Source organism: Penaeus japonicus, unplaced genomic scaffold (assembly GCF_977035675.1).
Source record: "Penaeus japonicus unplaced genomic scaffold, GWHDUDI00000001_assembly GWHDUDI00000013, whole genome shotgun sequence".
NCBI lineage: Eukaryota > Metazoa > Arthropoda > Malacostraca > Decapoda > Penaeidae > Penaeus > Penaeus japonicus.
The window spans coordinates 22459800-22480943 of NW_028234415.1; the positions used below are offsets into that span (position 1 = coordinate 22459800).

At 36.2% G+C, this 21144-nt stretch overlaps 2 protein-coding genes across 2 annotated transcripts; one reads left to right on the forward strand and one right to left on the reverse strand.

Annotated features, from left to right (window-relative positions):
• Nucleotides 1–727: 727 nt before the first annotated feature.
• Nle (notchless protein homolog 1) lies at nt 728–7977 on the reverse strand. The gene is made up of 14 exons (XM_043026962.2): nt 7836–7977; nt 6579–6671; nt 6307–6430; nt 5977–6125; nt 5316–5461; nt 4918–5027; nt 4557–4712; nt 4253–4360; nt 3014–3146; nt 2593–2730; nt 2195–2312; nt 1908–2011; nt 1490–1616; nt 728–803 (listed from the first exon to the last, which is right to left on the reverse strand). Exons 1-14 carry the CDS (start codon nt 7844–7846, stop codon nt 791–793), a joined length of 1530 nt encoding a protein of 509 aa, XP_042882896.2. The 5' UTR covers nt 7847–7977; the 3' UTR covers nt 728–790.
• A 339-nt stretch (nt 7978–8316) lies between these two features.
• Nucleotides 8317–20565, forward strand: LOC122259957 (RNA cytidine acetyltransferase). Its single transcript, XM_043026960.2, has 19 exons — nt 8317–8524; nt 9774–9862; nt 10317–10488; nt 10824–11008; nt 11350–11575; nt 11925–12129; nt 12339–12460; nt 12729–12865; nt 13539–13657; nt 13788–13953; nt 15754–15952; nt 16190–16363; nt 16553–16682; nt 17077–17221; nt 17581–17801; nt 17944–18116; nt 18564–18797; nt 19851–19999; nt 20404–20565. Exons 1-19 carry the CDS (start codon nt 8417–8419, stop codon nt 20546–20548), a joined length of 3099 nt encoding a protein of 1032 aa, XP_042882894.2. The 5' UTR covers nt 8317–8416; the 3' UTR covers nt 20549–20565.
• The last annotated feature ends 579 nt before the right edge of the window (nt 20566–21144 follow it).

Sequence of the window (21144 nt, forward strand, 5' to 3'; positions counted from 1 at the left end):
AATGTGTATATAGGGTGAAACTTCATGATGTGATAGGACATATTCTGTTGAGGCAGATTTTCTGTTTGTGAATATTTATTAAAGATTTTTTTAAATGTACTATCAGAAAACAATGTAGTCATGCTATTTTTAATGTTATAATGCTCATATTACTATCATTATTATTATCAGTTATAAATTGCCTATATTTTGCTGGGGCTACATAATTCATCATTCACTTGGCAAATTACCAGCAATCCTTCTAGAGTCAATCAACTGATTAACCCATCAATAATGGGTGATGTCACATGGTGGTAATATTTCCTGCTAGGGACGCGATATTAGGTCATGGCTTCTGTACGGCTGGCAGCTGTGTGTAGCAGGTGGCCGTGATTTCAGCAGGTGAATACCCTGAGGTGTGAAGCCTATGCATTTTAAAATACCCCGGCATTGTGTCCACATGAAGGCACAACCACCCCAGCGTTCTCCGGTTGGTAGTAATAAAGATTAAGTGATTATTTGAATTGTGTGAAAAAGAAGTGACTTTATAACTGTATGGTAGTCTGAATAGATACTGTTGAAAAAAAAAATTTAAAAGTACCAAAAACAATATTAAAATACAGTATTTGTTTATCACTTTTCCTTTAATATTATAAAGAGGTCTCATAATAGAATTTACTAAATTTGTAGATATATACTAAATTATGCATTTATAGAAATCATATAATGATTGAATAAAGAAAAGATGAAAGAATTATAACTTTTATTGGTCAATATTTGTGCTTCTGGAGAAAAGAAACATGCTCTGATTTTATCTTCTCCACCTGAAACAAACAAAAGAATACATATAAATATTAACTATATAAATGTATTTTCTTCATAATTACAGTATATATAAAGAATAACCGGCAGTAGACTTACATCTACAGGTACATTCAATAATTCAACACATTACTGCAATACTTTCCATGTGAATTTACTAATAAACATCAGAACCTATTTCTCCTAACTGAAAGACCCAAAAGAAACATAAATTGCTAGCAATTCTATTCTATCAATGCAGCTAAAAGACAGACTATGAAAGTACTCAATTCAGAGAACAAAACTTCTACAAGTGCAAGAACTTAAACCAAAATTATTTTGCACCATTTACAAAGCAATACTACTGCTAGTACTGTTATACTGTTCTGTTATCCTTAAACTTTTGTCAGATTGTAACACAATAATTATTTACAATCCCACTGATCACACCACTTGATTGTTCAATGGGCCTTACTTTTCCTTGGAAGAAAGGCTTGTCCAAAAAAAAGAGAGATTTGGGGGGTTTGGCCCATATCTGAAGTTGCATAGTAGTAAAAGGGACAATGTTTTTCTTGCCTTAATCAGAATACGACTGGTGATACTAGTGAAGAAAAACAGGGTCCCTTTTACTACTACAAAGTATACAACTTCAGCCTCAGTTACATACACCATACTAAAAAAGAAGAAGAAGAAGAATTCTTCCACTTACACTTTAATCACTTTGTCCTTCCCCCCACTGACCACTCTCTCTCCGTCAGGTGACCAGTCAACAGCATACACTTCATCAGCATGACCAGGGAGATCAATTTCCATCTTCTTGGTTTGCATACTCCAAACTGGAAAAATAAGTTATATTAACCCTTTACCTAGGAAAGAAGAACCTGCCTGACTAGTTGAACAACCAAATCTTTACTGTGGAGAAGAAAAGCTTTAAATCTACTCTATAATGTTTGTGGTTTTGAAGGTGTGGGTAGAAGAGAAGAAAAAGAAATAATTAAATAAAAATTGTAAAATTATTAATGACAACACAATGAAATTATAGAAGGAAAACTAAAATACAACAAGTAATGATTCATTTATAAGTAAGGCTGGGAAATTCTACACGACCAAATGAATATCAAAGCTACCTTTGAGGGTTGAATCTTTGCTGCCACTCACTAGGAGTCGAGAATCAGCTGACCAAGCCACCTGGTACACACCATTGACGTGACCTCGCAAAGTTGCAATGAATCTGAGGAAAGGTTAATGAGCTCATAGGATTCACATATGTGTAAAACTTCATCATATATACTTTAAATAGGTTCTTTATTTTCACACAATATATCTATATTCTTATTATTCAATGTCAATATTTCACCTGATGTACAAAGTATCTGACACATCCCTCTAATCAAATATTTTCTCTTGCACTCACTTGCCATTCAAGCCGTTCCAGATTCTGATGCTCTTGTCGAAGGAAGCAGATGCAATGAGTCTTGTGTCTGGAGAAAATTTCACATCATTCACAAGCTGCTGGTGTCCAGTCATGCGTTCTGAAAATAGTGGTTGGATAAGTATGATTTCCCATCTCTTATAAGAGCCAAATTTTAGGACTGAATAAACACTGATAAATAAATAAATAAATAAATAAATAAGTAAATATATATATAAACTTGCACAATATTTACTCTCTCTCTAGGAGGAAGGGAGAGGGAGGGATAGGAGACAGAGAGGGAGGGAGGGAGAAAGAGAAAATTACAATTATATATCATATATAACCAATAGTATCATCAAAACTATCCATACACACAATAATGATCCAGTCAAACTGACCAATAGGTTTGCGTTCCTTTGCAGGCTCCCACAAAAACAGAGTAAAGTCATCAGATCCGGAAACTAGTCGCTCAACACCTCCTGCACTGGCTAGGGCCTCCTTGTATCTCTTCTCAGCAGCCTCTTGCCTATTTTCAGCTGATTTAATTGAGTGATTGATGTTAATTTCTTTATACTAATTTGATCATCGCTGGAAATGGCATACTACACAATATGCACTGTACATACTTGCTAAAGTTTTATTCCTCTCAAGTGAAAATAATTTCATTATTGGTAAAAAAGGAAATTATAAAAATAACAAATAACATAAATAAATACAAATTATCACACAATAAAGTAAAGACAAATCTCTATCACCTTAGGCAATGAAATCCTAAAGAGTTAATATACTATGACAATATGACTTTATGGCAATTCTCACCCGAGACATATTCCGGTCTGGCCTTCATCAGAGCACGAGGATCAGAAGCTCCAGTGCGCAGGGCATAATCTGTGTTGAGAGCCAGCGTGTTCACCCAGTGGCCATGCCCTTGGAGTGTCCTGCACATGACTCCCTGGGGAAAGATGCCAGACAAAAACCAATGACATTAACCCACTGCGGATGGGTGTCATGACATACATGACGTAGGAGCTTTGGCCTGACGACGGGCGTCCTGATGTACATGACGTTCGGGGATTTTGGATCACTGTGCTATTTTATTTTGCTATGAAAAAGGAATGAGTGATGATGGCTACTGCAGTCATAATTACTATAATTACCGTAATACCATGCTAGCTTAACGTCCAAAACCTAGATGGCACCACTTTTTCCTAGCACCAGCAGGAGAGAGAGCCTTGAATGGCACCCATCCACGGTCTCTAGCAAGCACTATCTTTATAGAGCGATGACACACACTAAGTTGACGAACTCTTGCTCAAAAGTACCGCCGATGAAGGATGTGCAGTCAAAAGAGGAAGAGGAAGGTGACTCAATCCATACCCAGTGTCTAAAATGTACTCCTGTGCCAATATGGATGCCTTTCACTGTGGCACACAGTCACAAGCACAGGTTTCATTCCTCTTCCCTACCTCTTCTTGTTATCTTTATTGTAGGTGGTTATATGTTTCGTATTCGTTCATGACAGCACAAAAATACGAAAAAAATATAGTTGCCTTTTGTCCTCCTATAAAACAGCAATACTTCTATCACAGTGAGTATAAAGAAAATAATGAGCTAATATGGATAATATACTACAATTTTAGTCAACTGCAGCACTGGTAGAGCCTGTCATATGGCACATATAAGTCTCTAAACTCAATAAAACACACAAAAAAACAAAACACAAAAAACGCTCTTGTTTTTCAATGAATGACTGAAAGAGAGTGGGAATATTCAAATTATAATGCTTCAAGCAATCTCTCTTTAAAATAAAACTTATCCTGGAGGCCGGGCAAGCAAATTTATTCCCGTCTGCAATGGGTTAATTAAATCTACATATCATGTGGTTGCCTGCAATATAAAGGTTGACATTACTTCCTGAAGTAACAAAATCCTTTTTTAAAACTTTTTTTTATTAGCCACAAAAGTGCCTTTCATCCTTCCATCTCACACTATCAGCATCCTATTCAATGCAGCATCAAATTTAAGAGACTAACTGTAATAAGTAATAAAAGAACTTACATCAGCTGCTCTCCACACTTTGATAGTCCTATCTTGTGAGGCAGAATAGATCAGTCCTTCTCCACTCCATCGTAATGCAGTCACACATTTCATGTGATTTGAAAGAATCTGCAAGGAAACAACCCAGGTCAGATGAATATGGATAAAAATGAGAAAAAAAAACAAAAAACAGAACAATAACGAACAAACAACATAAAATATGCATAATTCTTGATTCTGTCCTTTTAACATTATAAACATAATAATAAAATTATCAAGCCTATATGTAAAATATAATCCAATATATACTTTTTTTCTGACATACCTTTTCACAAGTGCCAAGTCTAGTGTTCCATATTCTGACGTCTCCATCTTTACCTGCAGATGCCATACGCCCACTTTGACCAACAGATGTCAGATGCAAGGGTTCCCAACATAGCGCAGTGACCCACTGCTTGTGTCCTAAGAGTGTGCGGCCCACCTGATTTGTTTTCATAAAGATGAGGAGTATAATCAACAGTAATCCACTTTATCTATGGCATATCTGCATCTAGCTTTCATACATTACTTACAAAACTCTTCAAAAGCTTTGTTCATTTTGGGGTCACCAGAAAATAATTACACATCTCTGACGACCTTAAAGAGTTGAATAATATTTCTAACTTTCTTCTAACCTTCCAACATACCTGTTTTCCAGAAGTAGGATCCCATATGATGATATGGCCTCCTTTGCAAGCTGAAGCCAAACGTTCCCCATCTGGGGACCACGCAGTAACAAGGACCCAATGGCGATGCCCTAAATTTTGGAAGGATAAGAGCTTAGGATCAGGAATTGGTAAGACCTACCTATTATCTACAGATAAAGAATGTTTATTGACCATGAATAAGTATTAATACATATAATAATGTATCACAAATAAAACTGAGGTTTTCATTAAACAAATTATCAAATATCCTACAAGTAATCAAATTGGAATAAATAATTCCCAGGTAGAGAATAAAGATCTAAGAATATTCATCAATAAAACACATGTAAATCTGCTGACATAACTAATTTAAGACATTAAGGCTTTTTAGTAATTACCTTTGCAAGTAAAATGTGGAGTTTCTGTGTTAATGTCCCAGAAGCGTACTGTAGTATCTCCTGAACCTGAAGCCATGTGTCTTCCATCTGGGCTAAATGATGCACACAAAACTGCTTCTGCATGACCTGGCAAAGATGACGTACACCTAAGCAAGAAAATATATGATTAGTGATGGAAGCAATGCACTTTCATATCAGGTACAAATTCATCAATTATAAATATCAAACAAATATTAATCTTTAACTTTGCTGCAATCATTTGTGTCTTATTGAGTAAGAATTAATTAGATTAATTAGAGGATGAAAAAGAATGTTTTAAAATCAAATATCAAATTTCTATACTAGGCCCTAAAAAGCAATAACATGAAACCATTATAATTATTAATACTAAGCTTAACAATATTAACAATAATCATCATTATTATCATTATCATAATACTAACAACAACAACCATCAAAATAATAACAACAACAATAATAATAATTATAATAATAATAATCATCATAAAAAAAAAAAAAATAATAATAATAATAAAAAAAGGATAAATATAACAGTGAATAATGATAATGATGATATTTACAATAATCATTAATTGTTTTCATTATCTCTACAAAATCTACAGAAACCATAAAAAAAAACTTTGCATTCTTTAGGACATACCTTGTAACGGCTCTCACTTTGAATATCGCTTGGGGCTGGTATAGAATTGTCATTACTTTCTCCTCAACATTCTCTGAATCTACAACCGCTGCTAAACTTGTTGTCACTTCTTTTTCATCCACAAAGAAACTGTATGGCAGAGTCTCCTCCTGAAATTTAAAAATATAACTATCAATTCGACTTACGAAAATGAAGCCATATTCTTACTGGCGCTCCAGAATAAGTGTGTTAATAATCATACCAGATTTCACCATTGTTAAATGTTTCTTCTTCTCCAGACATAAAAGAAATACATCTTGAAATACTAACACTACGCATCTCAATTCCCACCTTATTTAGAAGAGCATTGAGGATAAGTTGAAGCTTCTCCTTTCCGAGACCAAGTGGCAAGTCGATGGGAGGACCTGCCACCTCACCCGACTCAGAGCTAAACTGCGCCAAAACCTGAAGCGTTCTGTGGTAAATGTTGGATTAGATGTTATGTGCCTAAAGACGATGATCAAGTATGTATGCATACACATAAATAATACTGATAAAAGAGAAACTTATATTCATATATTATTTACATATACAAGAGAACAACAGCAGCAAAGGCCTCTTACTTTTCCTCTTCATCTTCTCCACCTCCTTCATCCATCTTCAAGGCCTTCTCGGACTCAGAGATCTCTTCCTCAAGGCTGCGTTTGACTCCTACCCTGGTGTGGAGGAGGAAACTCAATATTATATGAATAACAGGGATTATCAGATGAACAATACATAACTTATTTTAGATTTTCTGCTGTTCAACAACTAACAATGCAAAAGAAAAAAAATGACAGAGCACCTTATGTAACTTTATATCCATACATTATCATAGATCTTAAATATAGTGATATACACCTGTGCTGCACTGAATACCGTCAAATACCTGATATTGTAATTACAATAATGAGCAAGTACACATTTACAGGAACTGAAAAGACAATGCTTCTAAATAATATCCATATATAAATACACTTTCACCAGCTTCTCTTGAAGCCTTTCAGACAGGAATCTTTACCCCCTCTACAATGTGTCCATACACTATTCTGTATGGCTTTTCAAACTGGCCACAGAAAAGTTCTCAAGGATTGTAATAATTGAGTATTCATTCAAAAGAGGTCCACTTATTGATACAGTTTATGTTAAGTACATTTACAGTCTTTTTTTTATAAAACTTTTGGTTATTACAAAATAATTTTTAGAATAACACTCTGCAACTGCCAAAATAATTGGAAAAATCAGTTGGTGCGATAGCATTTTGTGTGACAGCTCAATGTTAATGCCTTCTGCATCTCTGTGGCTAAATTCAAATATTGAAGGTATTTGCCACATATAGCTCCAGCGAGATGAAACAAGCATTTTGAGTTGGTTGTTGATATTTGACACAATATATGATTATATGATTGATGGTTATAGATAATAAATACCATTTTTGTTTGCTATCTATGACAGAGGTATTTTAACTTTTCTAACATACTACCATAAAGAAATTTACAAATATATGGGTAGTTTTTCTGGATTTTTTGCCAATTATAACTGAACATTAAAAAGATTCTAGGATTACTTGGCCAAAAAAGAACTGCCAAGTAAAGTCTGTTAATTGATGAACTGGTCTTTCAACCATAAAAATGAGTGACCTAGTTAATAGAACTAAAATCGTTTTGTAAAATCTTGCATTAGAATGTAGAATTATCTTGTCATTTACTAATTCTTTGGTTTCTTAATTTAACATGAAATTATGTCCTGTGATGTAGGTTACTTGAACTAACGAGCCAAATAATTGTCTTATAACTTAAAATGGTCTTGTACAGCATAGACTACATTCTTTGAGTACTTACTCCATTGTCATGTTGATTGGAAGTACAATTTAGATAGTGTTTTAAATATAGAGTAAGATTTTTCTTGCTTCACTTTCGCGTGTTACAGCTTGCTGTCAACAGCTGATTAGTCTGTACACCTTTTCAGAGTAGAGATGTTCTAGTTGGGTATAATATATCATAATCATAAAAATTTGTCCAATAAAGCTATTTTCATTACTATAAGAATCATTTTTAATGCCTTGCTAGTCAATTATATTGCAATACATTACATTTATTTGTTCATATAGAATTTCAAAGATGCTTTGTTTACATTGTGGAAAACACGTGCGTTTCAGAGGTTATTTGCACTTCAATATTCTCCTTGCAATCTCGTTTATAGCATACATTAAGACAAAAAATATAATTTCTATCAGACAGATCCATAAAATAAAATTTTATCGAAAGGCTCATTGCCTTTTATCTAAAAGAAATACAAAAGGATCCATATTTTTCTCGAACCGACAGGCCAAAGTCACTGTGAGGATAACGAAACACACCAGAGACTGACTCAAAAGTGAACTTAGCCAGAGTGGTGTTGTTTTTATTATTATAGAGGCGTAATGGAGAAAATTACGGCCGATGGGAGGATCAAGACATTGATAGAGAATAATGTTAAGCTTGGACATCGGGCATTACTAACTATATTAGGGGAAAATGCAAGAGATCAGGTAAGTCACTGACACTTTTCTGATGAGCAACAAGATTTCCATTATTTTTTTACTTTGGATATCCTATTTTAGATAATGTTTTATATGTTCTTGAAATATACAGAGGTATTTTCCTGCGCGTGACCTTAATACTCTCAAGAGAGAGATGGTGTGTTATCTCACACACACACACACACACACACTCACACTCACACTCACACTCACACTCACACTCACACTCACACTCACACTCACACTCACACTCACACTCACACTCACACTCACACTCACACTCACACTCACACTCAATAAAGACGCAACCACACGTAGCGAAAAAACAAACCTAGCACCAATAGGGAAACAATAGCTCTAACCGACAAAATGATCGACCAATCACACACAATTGACCATAGAGTCTGGGTCTTTGCGTTCCTGGCTTTCAGCTCTTCTCGGTACTTTTCTTTCATTGGTTTTAGCATACATTTCATTGGTTATTCTATGTTATTCATCTCCTTATTTTCTCTTCATTGGTCCTTTTTCACACTATACACGCCCCTTCAACACAGTACTAGGCCAATGAAGTTATTTCTTTAGATGTAGGACACGCCTACCAAAACCACAACACTTCGTTGTTCACTATTTTGCTGAGCCTGGGAAAGACATCTCAGGTCGACCGATAACGGTGTAGACAAATGGTCAAAGTACCCAACATGTGGTATATGTCTGCGTGACACTGTGTTTTACGCGTTATACCACACTCACACACACTGACATACATACACACACACATTGACATACATACACACACACACACATTGACATATATACACACACACACATTGACATACATACACGCACACACATTGACATACATACACGCACACACATTGACATATATACACGCACACACTGACACACACACACACACACACACACACACACACACACACACACACACACACACACACACACACACACACACACACACACACACACACACATACATTTATATACTTACACACACTTACACATGCTTACACACGCTTATACTTACACATACACACACTTACACACACTTGCACACATTTACACACACACACTTGCACACACTTACATAAACATACATTGGTGCATGCATCTATTTTTCCTTAAAATTATATTTTCAATGGAAATACATGGGGTAGTCTTTCTACACCAAGCATAAACTGTTGCCAATTCAGTAGCTATAATTTTTATAGTAATTATTTTCAATGATTATGTTTTCCCCCAGGTTATGATAATTCATCATTTGGTGTCCAAGGCATCAGGTGAGAGACCCTCCGTCTTATGGTGCCACAAGAAAGATTCAGACGTCCCAAGGTAAGGACAGACTGGTAGACACATACATACACAGACAGTCCGTTAGACAGACAGATGGACGGACAGACAGACAGACAGACAGACAGACAGACAGACAGACAGACAGACAGATAGATAGATACATAGATACAGACAGTCAGTCAGACAGATGCATACATACACAGATACACAATAAGTCTATTAGTCAGACTGACAGATTGACATAGATGCAGTATGACTTTATTGCAGAGGTAGCTGATGAAATCATAATTTAATCTTTGGAAAGAGCATTGTTTTCAATATATGACATAATGTTCCACCTTTGAATATTTTTTCCCTGCTCTCCCTACTCTTTTTTTTCTCTTTCTTTTTATCCTTCTTGTCTTTTTTCCTCTTCATCCTCTGCAGATAACAGTTAAAAGAATTAATTAGTGTATGATAATGTGATTTAAAGGATGATTATCTAATCTTACAGACAAAGTCGAAAGCAGCTGAAAAAACTTGAGCAGAAACTCAAATCAGGAAAATGCGACATATCCCAGGAAAACGCCTTTCACATATTCCTATTGTCAACCTCTGTGAAGTACTGCTCTCTCTCCGATACCCAGCGAGTCCTGGGTAACACATATGGCATGTGTGTTATACAGGTTGGTATTTGTTGCTCTGGAGTAGAAATTAAGATTATGAGAGAGAGAGAGAGAGAGAGAGAGAGAGAGAGAGAGAGAGAGAGAGAGAGAGAGAGAGAGAGAGAGAGAGAGAGAGAGAGAGAGAGAGAGAGAGAGAGAGAAATTAAAGCTGCAACTTATTTTATTTAGATATATTATTTTCTCTATGTTAAGTTACTGGAAGAAATTTATTACATTTATTAGTCACATTAGAAACTTTTATTTATGAATGTCTGAAATTTTCTTTCCCAATACTTTCAGTGAATAAACAAAAAAGTTTACACTGATATGAATATTAACACATCTTTTTCTCTCAGGACTTTGAAGGTTTAACCCCAAACACACTGTGTCGTGTTGTGGAGACCGTATCAGGCGGAGGTGTTGTCGTCTTTTTGTTGCCGGGAATGCAGTCTTTGCGCCAGCTCTTTCCCCTCACCATGGACTCGCACAATAGACTGAAGACTTACTCTCATCCCAAAATCACCCCGTTGTTCAATGAACGGTGAGGATTTGTATTAAAACTTGTACTAAAGTATTTATGGGAACATAAGAAAGATTTCAGATTAACCCTATGACGATGGTGGGTCACACACGTGTGACACAGCTAAATTCCCGATGCTGGGGCGTCATACCAGTGTGACGTTTCCTATGCAATATTGCAATGGCCTGGCGTAGGGGTTTTCACTTAGCGCGTGCCCCGTCGGGAAAGGGTTAACAAGGTTAACTATTAAGAATGTAGGTCTCCTCTCTTTGCCTATACTGTATCAGTCACTAAAAAATAAATATTTTTAAAGAGAGATTACTGTACAATATATTACAGTTGCTATTTGAATATTTTTGCAGATTTGTATTGTCTTTAGGCTGGTGCAAGTCATGTCTTATTGTGGATGACAAGCTTCAACTGATGTCAGAACTGCCATCCTTGGCGGGTCCTGTGAACCCTTTGGCAAAGTCCAAGTTACAGGAGATGGAGTCCTTGCAAGAACAACTGCAGAACTTGCAGAAGAGTCTTGAGGATGCAGACAAGCCACTGCCGCAGTTAGTGGGATGTTGCAAGACCCTTGATCAAGTGAGGCTTTTTAAAGTTCATTATTGGCATTGATGATTTTTTTATGTGTTTATGCTTTTTTTGTTATATTTTTCTTCTACTTTTGATATTTGATAAAAATGCACACACACACACACACACACACACACACACACACACACACACACACACACACACACACACACACACACACACACACACACACACACACACACACACACACACACACACACACACACACACACACACACACATACACACACACACACACACAAAAGAATATGTATAGTTTATTCAATCTTTTATTTTTGTTTTATTTACTTCATATTTTCTTTGAATAACCATTAAAAAACAACTCATGACCACGCAGGCCAGAGCTCTCCTAAAGATGATAGACGTGATCACAGAGAAGAGTGGAAGAGGGATGCTCTCGGTCACAGCTGGTCGAGGGCGGGGTAAGTCAGCTGCTCTGGGGTTGTCGGTTGCAGCAGCGGTGCATTTTGGCCTCAATAACATCTTCGTCACAAGCCCTTCACCGGAGAACTTGAACACCTTCTTCGAGTTCATCTTTAAAGGTGGGTTGATCGTGCGTTTTGGTTTAGTTATGAGGTGATCATTTATTTGTATCATATATAGCTCTTTGGTATTGTTATTTTGTTTCATCAGTTGACGATGATAATTCTTAAGAATAGTTTAATGTTATCAAATTAAAATGCTCTTTTAGAAAAATATCTCTTTATATTACAAAATATTAATAGTGGTTTCTTTTTTATATTCATTTCAGGCTTTGATGCTTTGGGATATGAGGAACAGAGTGACTATGAGATCATCCAGTCTACAAATGATGAGTTCAATGAGGCAATAGTGCGAGTAAATGTATTTAGAGACTTTCGCCAAACCATACAGGTATAAATTGTCAGAGATTAGTAATTGTGTGCGGATAATGCATAGAAATTTTATATCGTAAATTTTCTTACAAATATATTTTGTTTTATTTCTGAAGCAGGGCTTAAAGTTTTAGTTGTGGTTACAATTGCATCCTTCAGCATTACAAGTTATATAGATGATAATTTATTTTCTTTGTGCATTTTTAGTTATTATTTCATATATAAACAAATTTTGTCAGGGCTGCCGCATTCAGAATAATAATTGCTTACTTGAACATATTTTCCAGTATGTTGATCCAGTGGATGCCAATAAGTTGGGACAGTGTGAATTACTGGTGATAGATGAAGCAGCTGCCATTCCCCTACCGCATGTCAAGGCCCTCCTTGGAAACTACAGTGTTTTCATGGCATCAACTATCAATGGGTATGTAGATCCTCTTTCTCTGTGAAGGGGCCCTGGCTTGGTAGGATCAGTTTTTTTGTATTACCTGATTGTTTATTGCCTATTGCCTTGATGAAGCTCTTTCTTTAGTGTATGATATTTGACCCATTGGTCGCTGTTTTAAATAAATATTTGTGCAGTAGGAAGGCTGGTTTACATTGTCTGGCACGGTGCTATCCACGTCTATGACCGACTCTGCCTTTGCAGCAAATCATGCCATCCGCTGCTAATGGGTTAAAGATATTAAATCATATATTAATTGGTTTATGATGGCACATACTTGGCTGAGAAATAAATATCATGTATGGAATTGATCAGGCAGATTTTTAGAGTGTAATTCTTGATAATAATTTTTACCATTCCACTCCTTATTCACCTCTGTGTGGACAATGTATAGAAATCTTTTTTTGGGGGGATAGGCTAATAGATAAATTTAGATTTGGTACATGCTATAGAATAGGTGTGAAACCTAAAATAACTAAAAGTCAAAGGCCTCAGATATTGTGACCTTCATTTCCTATCCTCACAAGACAAAGAAATTAAATTTAGTTTTATTTTGTGTACTACTTTCTTAACATTTCTACTGCATTATTACATTTTCATATATTTTGAAATCCTAATTTGCGATAGCTTGTTTTCTATCTACTTGATATAGGTATGAAGGGACTGGAAGATCTCTATCCCTGAAGCTTCTTCAACAGCTTAGACAGCAAACTGGCACAGTAGGAGTTACAGCTGTGAAGACAGTGGATCTTTCATCAGATATGACCTCAAGTAAGTGCAGAGATTTAGGGGGTACTTTACTGTAACTAAGAGACATAGTACCTGAAGTTTATAGTGTACATATGTTAAATTAATAATGAATTATTACATTTGTAAACATGTACTTATCGTCTCATTCTAGGTCGCACCTTACATGAGGTAACACTGGAGGAGAGCATCCGTTATGGAAGTGGCGATTCTGTTGAGAAGTGGATGCATCAGCTGTTGTGCCTTGATGCTACTTCAGAAGTGTTCCAGACCTCCACGTGTCCCCCACCACAAACTTGCCAGTTGTATTATGTAAATAGGTGAGTCATACCACCCTTTAGATCTTATTGGTTTAACCCACTGTCGACAGTGCGCCTAATGACCTAACTGGTCGTCAAGGCAGGCGATCTACAACACTAGCGGCACCAGCTAAAAATTAGAGGGACGGGGAAGGCTTCTCTTCGCCCTCCGGGTAGGGCAGACTAGCCTAAACAATATTTTTCCATAAATCAATTATAAAATGTGGGTTTAGGCTGATTTTGGAACCCTGTAGCTCTAGAGCTAGCGTCATTACAGCCATAATACTTCATGACTGTGTGTGCGCTTCAACTGTGAGCAGATCCCGATGTTTCGTCATGTACGCATTGACACCCATCTCTTAGGCTTAATTGGTGCCGACATGTATGTCATGACACCTTTTATGGACCTGTTAATCCCAAGTGTCCAGCAACTACTCATGTCATGTTGATTTCTTCTATTAAAAATTATGAAATTTAAGTATCTCTTTATGAAATAAAGGAACTCTTAAGTTAACTATAGCATAATTATACTGGTTTGTTAGAATAACTGTATTTCAATAGACTGATGATCCCATTCCTTGAGTATGATTAGCACAAAATACACATTTGTTCTGTACACATGATTCTCCGTGGCCAATTTTAGTGGGGATGACATATTGTGATGCCATTTGCAACTGTCGTGACTGATCAACCCTGTTGCAAATCCCTCCATTATTCACAAGCCTGGAGATATTAGTTCTGTTTGATTATAAAATAGTATCACTTTCTGAATTGTCAGAAAACCAATATGATAAGTAAGATGTAAATTTAAACCAAAACTGAATTTGTGTCAAACCATTGACAGGCACAGAGATTGAGGTGAACACTAGACCACCACTGGGTAGTTCTTTAGATTGCAAGCCTTATGCAAATCTTCAAACATTTCAAGTAGATTTGGGTTTAAGATCGCCAATATAAGGACAAGAAGGCCACTTGCAAGGCACACCTGTCATCTGTGTTTCATATTTATGTAATATTTACAGTATTATAAATGATGACAATATTGTGCTAATTGTGTTATTAAACTTCATCACACTTTAATGGCTGATGACTATTAGTTTTATCCTCCCTAAAATAGATGATAGCTAATTAGACATCCCAAGAAACACACAGTAATTTCTTTAAGGCAGTGTCAAATTTTGTCTATGTTATCTGTAGGTTTTAGTGTCAGTTTTGCTGTAATTTTTCATTCCTGCAGTTCACGCCTTTCAATAACTAACTTCACCTTCACTGTTGTTTTAACAGATTTAAAATTAGCCCATTTGTTTCTCTAGGTAAGTGGCAAGGAGGAAGGCACCAAAAATGAGCGTCTCTGTGTTGTGATATTGCTGGGCAGTGATTTCTGGACACACCATCAGAGTTTCTCATTGGCTAGCCAGAGTAATAATGATTCTTCAAAGTCACACTTAAGACTATTTCTTGGATCAGGATTAACTGCTACTGTCACTAATGACTCAAAGGTGGATTAGTTTTTGACTCTCTTGGATCTTGCTGCTGAATTACAATGAACAGGAAAAGTAAAATTTTTGAGATGATCAGTGTGTTTAATGTGAACTGTGAGGAAGATTTTTTTTATGGAAAATGATATAAAACAAATGCTTCTTGTTTGTCAGGACACAGTTGACATTATTAGTAAGAAAGAATATGACCAGCTTTATTTTTGTAAATATTTAGAGGCATTGAAAACATTCTCTTTGGTCTCTTTATATGTAGCCTATTTTAAGACGAAATATGGGATATAATAAAATGTAACTATTAATATTCTTTTCATATAATTACCAGGGATGTCTTGTTCAGTGGCCATAAAGAGAGCGAAGACTTCCTCCACCAGGTGATGTCCCTTCTCGTGTCATCCCATTACCGCAACTCTCCTGACGATCTGCAGGTGCTGTGCGATGCTCCGGCACATCATCTCTTTGTGCTTCTGCCTCCTATTGTATCTGGCATGACTTCTTTGCCACCAGTCCTTGCTGTGGTGCAGGTCAGTTCTTATTTTTTCATTTCATTTATTTTTATTTATTTTTCTAATAGCTTCATGTCTCTATTTGAAGGAAGCAGGATAAAATTTCAGCCTTTCTCTTTTTAAGGATCATTTTGTGTAGGCATTATTCCTGAAAGTTTTTTTTTGGTAAAACAAAGAAATTACCTCAAGCTTCACCCTAAGCATCTCTCAAGGGATATGTAAAGGAGTTTTCTTTCTTTCTTTTTTGGTGTAAAGGTGTGCCTGGAAGGAAGGATACCTAAATCAGTGTCAGATGGCAGTAAAAGCCGAGGCGAGCGTCCCTCTGGTGACTTGGTGCCCTGGTCCCTGGCACTGCAGTACCTTGACACCAGCCTGACCGAATACGTTAGCGCAAGAGTTGTCAGAGTGGCTGCTCATCCTGATTACCAGGTGAGATTTTAATGGATGCATCTGTCTTGCCTCTCTCTCCTCCTGTCTTTTAGTCTGTCTGCCTTTTGTTTATCTGTCTCTTTACCTCTCTGTCTCTCTCCCTTTCTCTACTTCCATTGTTTTTTTTTTCCAAATGTTTAAAAAAATTTATAAATGAAGGGTATCCTCAAGTAACTGGACCTGTTACAGGGTATGGGGTATGGATCACGTGCCATCAATCTGGTGAGTGACTACTACAGTGGGAAGCACATTTCCCTGGAAGATGAGCAGGACTCAGGTGTTGGCACTGATGAAGAGGAGAAGGATAGTGATGCTATTGGTAGGTTGAGAATCATTCTGTCCTTGTTCACTTAGTTTATATAACTGTATCAGAGAAATGGAAACAAAAGTATGTTGCAAAAATCTGAAGGCAGTATTGATTGATTGAATGCTGGACACTATCTCTCTGCAGTTGAAATACATGCAATTTCATTTTGTATATCAGGTAGAATTTTGTATGTAGGTTTATAAAATAAAACATGTTAAAAAATAGTTGTGTTTGAAGAGGTATATTAACTTTTGCTTACATATTTGTTTTGCATACTTTTATTATTTGTGTATTCACATTTTTTACATTTTTATTTCTCTGTTATTCATTCATTATATATTTTATTTGTTTGTTATGTATCTACTTATTATCTACTGAATGTTTTCTTATGACTCCTACTTTTTAGTACCTCGTAAGAGTGGCAAACCTCTTCTCTCCAAGCTGAGTGAGCGAGTGCCAGAGCCCCTTGACTACCTGAGTGTGTCCTATGGGTTAACGCTGCCTCTGCTGAAGTTCTGGTGCAGGGCAGGCTACATTCCTCTGTACATCAGGTGAGGAAAACCATGTGATGAAATGAATCTCAGTCACAGTGATAAGAGAAATAATTGGTCTGTGATGTTTTCACTTCAACTTCACTCTTCTCCAAAATTCCAAACTATCCATCCATCCATCCACTTTGGTGATACTGTATGGAGAGAAGGCTGTTTTACAATGAAACATCACAGATACATTATTTACTTTCTCTTGTGGCTGTTCTCTATCAGTTTGGTTCAGACGTTACAGTCTTTGTGTTTTCCTGAGACAGAAGATAGGTATGAACATGACAAGTAATCATTTAGTTTAGTCAATGGTTAGACTAAATCTGTTATTGTTGTCTGAAGATTCATTGCTCCTTCTACCTCACTAACAGCCAGGTAGCAAACAAAGTGACTGGTGAGCACAGTTGCATGATGGTGAAACTGATAGACAACAACGAGGGAGAACTTCCGCCGGCCAAGAATGAGTGGGTAAAGAAGGCATCCCGGGAATTCATAAGGAGGTTTGTCTCACTTCTCGGGGGCCCATTCTCCAAATTGTCTCCCATGTTGGCGTTGAAGGTGATCCAGTCTCATTCAGCCACACAGGAGAAAGGTATGGACCCTTAATACTGGTTGAAAGTAGACCAGAAATTGTAACTAATGGTGTGAATAGTTGTACTTGTTTATTGGCTGTTTATTAATTACTAGCCCATTGTTAATTGTTACAAGTGGTGAGATATGAATTCATTTTACAGAGATTGAATGGAGGGAACTGCAGAGCTTGGTGTCAGGCCACGATCTCCAGCGTCTAGAAAAATATTCAAGCAACTTGGCAGATAGATATCTTGTAACTGACCTCTTGCCAAATATTGCAATGCTTTTTTTCTTGAACAAATTTTCATCTGTGCATTTGTCACCAGTACAGTCAGTAAGTACCTTTATCAACTATTCAGTAATAGCTTGATTAAACAGTTATTTCATGGATCACACCATGGGATATTGTATTCAGTATAGTGGGATGTCACTAGCTATTGATTTTACCAAGCAAAGAGCAATACTTAACTCCTCCACAAAAGGGTATTTTCATGGGATCCTCTTGCATTTTTTGTTTTGCTGAAATAACTTCAGTTATTATGACCTATTGTACCAAATGCTAATTAGTATCACCCTACCAGTATATCATATGTAAGCTCAAATTTCATACCATAAGTCTTAAAAGTAATAAAAAACACACATCCTAAGATACCCAGCCCAAGCTGAACATCTTGGAAGGGTAAAATTCCTTTTTAAACCTTCTTGAATCAATAAACAAAGCACATCTCAAGGCTTACCCAAAAAACAAATAAAAGATCTACAAGTGCTTCAATTTTGACAGGGCCTCTTAGTGGGACTAGGCCTGCAGATGAAGACCATGGACGAAGTGGTGGCTCTGTTGGACATACCTCTTGAATCGGCACTCGGTCAGTTCAACCGTGCAGTGCGACGTCTTCTGAAAACGATGACCAGCATACAGGAGAAGTCCCTTGCACAGCATCTCCCAGCTCCTGTTGTGCCAGAGTTTGTACCAGTCGACATAAGTCTTGATCAAGATTTGAATCAGGCGGCTGAGGTAAAGCTATGGTTATTGTGGTTATTGTTTGATCTTTCTTCTTTCCTTTGGCTTTTCTTTTCCATGTTTAGTGTTGATAAGAGATTTCTCAAAAGCTGGAGGGAATTTCTTTCATTGACCTTATTTAACATTTTCCTAAGTAACTAGGGCAGGGATTCACGAAAGGTCATAGAAATTGAATCTGACATAGATTATGACTATGATATTGCATATTTAATATCATTTATAAGTAAATGTGGTACCTTATTTGTTTGTTGTCATTTGTCATTACGTCTGCTTAGTAGACAAGCTCTGCCACTTGTATTTCTTGAACAGAATGTTACGATTAAAACTAGATTAAATGGCTCAATTAAATTTGGCCATAAAACAAAAAGCTTTCCTTATCACTACTGTGATGTATATTCAGTCTCAGTAAGTATTAACACGACTGGCCTCGTTTCATGCATTTTTGTTATTTGAGTCTCATAAGGAAAGTTTAAAGACAGTGCTGAAGTGTGAGTGACACCTCCAGACCTATTTTGAACTTTGGCAAAGTCATAGAGGAATATTGGATAGCAAAGACATTTTTGTGTAGAGTTACAAAGACTTTATTTATTTGTCAAAGAGAAATCTGACAATGATTTTGCGTAAATATTAGATGTTTTGTCAATTCCATTTTTTTTTCTTCATTGTGTTTACCTCTCTCTCTGTTCTTTTACATTTTTTTTTTCTTTTTTTTAACATTCAAATGATAAAAAAGCAAATGTAGAAAGTTTTTCTCTTGTAGAAAATATTTAGTAAAGGAAGTGCTTTGATAACTATTACTAGCATTAGGAGTAGTATGGAGAATACACTCTGTAATAATGTAATCATTTGAATATATAAAATATGGGAAGAAGAGAACCCTTCCACCCCTACCACAAAAAAAGGAAGATGAGAAGGATGAAACCCATATTTCAGGAGTAATGATATAGATTTTTTATAACTTTGAATTAGAGTTCTTTCCATTCTTTCTTTTCTGCTGCTTCTGCTCTTATATGATTACTGATAAAGACTCCAACAATCTTTTTGCAGGACTTTGCACGGGACCAGAAGAAGAAGGAGAAGCTACAGGAAATCAACAGTCTGATCCTGGGAGATGTGAGGAAATATGCAATCCAAGGGGACAACAGGGCTTGGGAGTCGGCCCTTGAAGGAGGCGGCGGCACGGTTACTATCAAGAGGTCTGTTGGGTGTTTTATTATCTCTTTTGTTCATCTGTTTCCTGATTTCTGTCTTGTCAGTTTTCTCTTCTTCACCTCTCTGTATGGACTTAAATTGAACTGAAAAGCAGAAATTTTGTCTTTGATTTCATGTTCTTCTGGAGATTGAGTTTTGTCTTATTCCATAGTTTTTCATTTTCATTATCTTCACACTTATGACTACATGTTGCGACCACCTTATATATTCATTTGCTCATCCTATGCCAGGTTTATCTGAAGTAAAACTTTTTCCTATTTCTTGCATGATTATTTAGAAATAAAATTTACTTCATATTGTCACAGTTAATGAATTAGGTAGATATTCATCCATTCGCATATGCTGTGTTTGTAATTGGATATATTTCAATTCCGTTTGTGACTTGCAGCACCAAAAGACCAGCAAAGATGACTGAGCAAGAATTGGAGAATGAGTTGGAAGCCCCCACGAAGAAGAAGAAAAGCAAAGACGGAAAAGGGGGAAATCAGGTACAAGACAAGAAGAAGAGCAAGAAAATTGGAAAGAAGAGATAATAAAATATATATATGTTCATTTTTTTTCTATTACAAAATCCTAAATATATATCCCCTTACTGGGTGCTAGGATTTATTTATTCCTATGATTAAACTGATGTAAATTAAACACCATTTTGGATTTATTTATATTCATGTCAAAATCATTAAGAAATGAGAAGTAATATTAGTTCATAATGTTGTGCGGCAGCATTGTCTCCGAGAGGATAGTACATTAGTTGTTAAACAAGGCTAGAATAGTAGTTCTCTACTGTTAAAAATGCTTGAAGATGACTGAACTCCATTTTAGTTTCTGTGGGAACTATTTTCAAGAAATTTAGCCAAGATCCAAATAATCTGGCCTTTACTGTGGTGTGCAATAAAGGACCAAAGATGAAATATAGAATTTATATTTTATTTTAGACTTGACATAAGCATACAATTTAGGTTAAGAATTTTGAATTTCTTACAACAAATACTCTTATGCTGCAGTTGTCCCAGACTACAAAAATTGCTATATGTCACAGTTATTGGGTTAATGATTGTGAAATGGATAAAAAGTAGAAAACGGAGCTCACGAAAAATATGTATGTATACATAAAGACATGTACAAATAC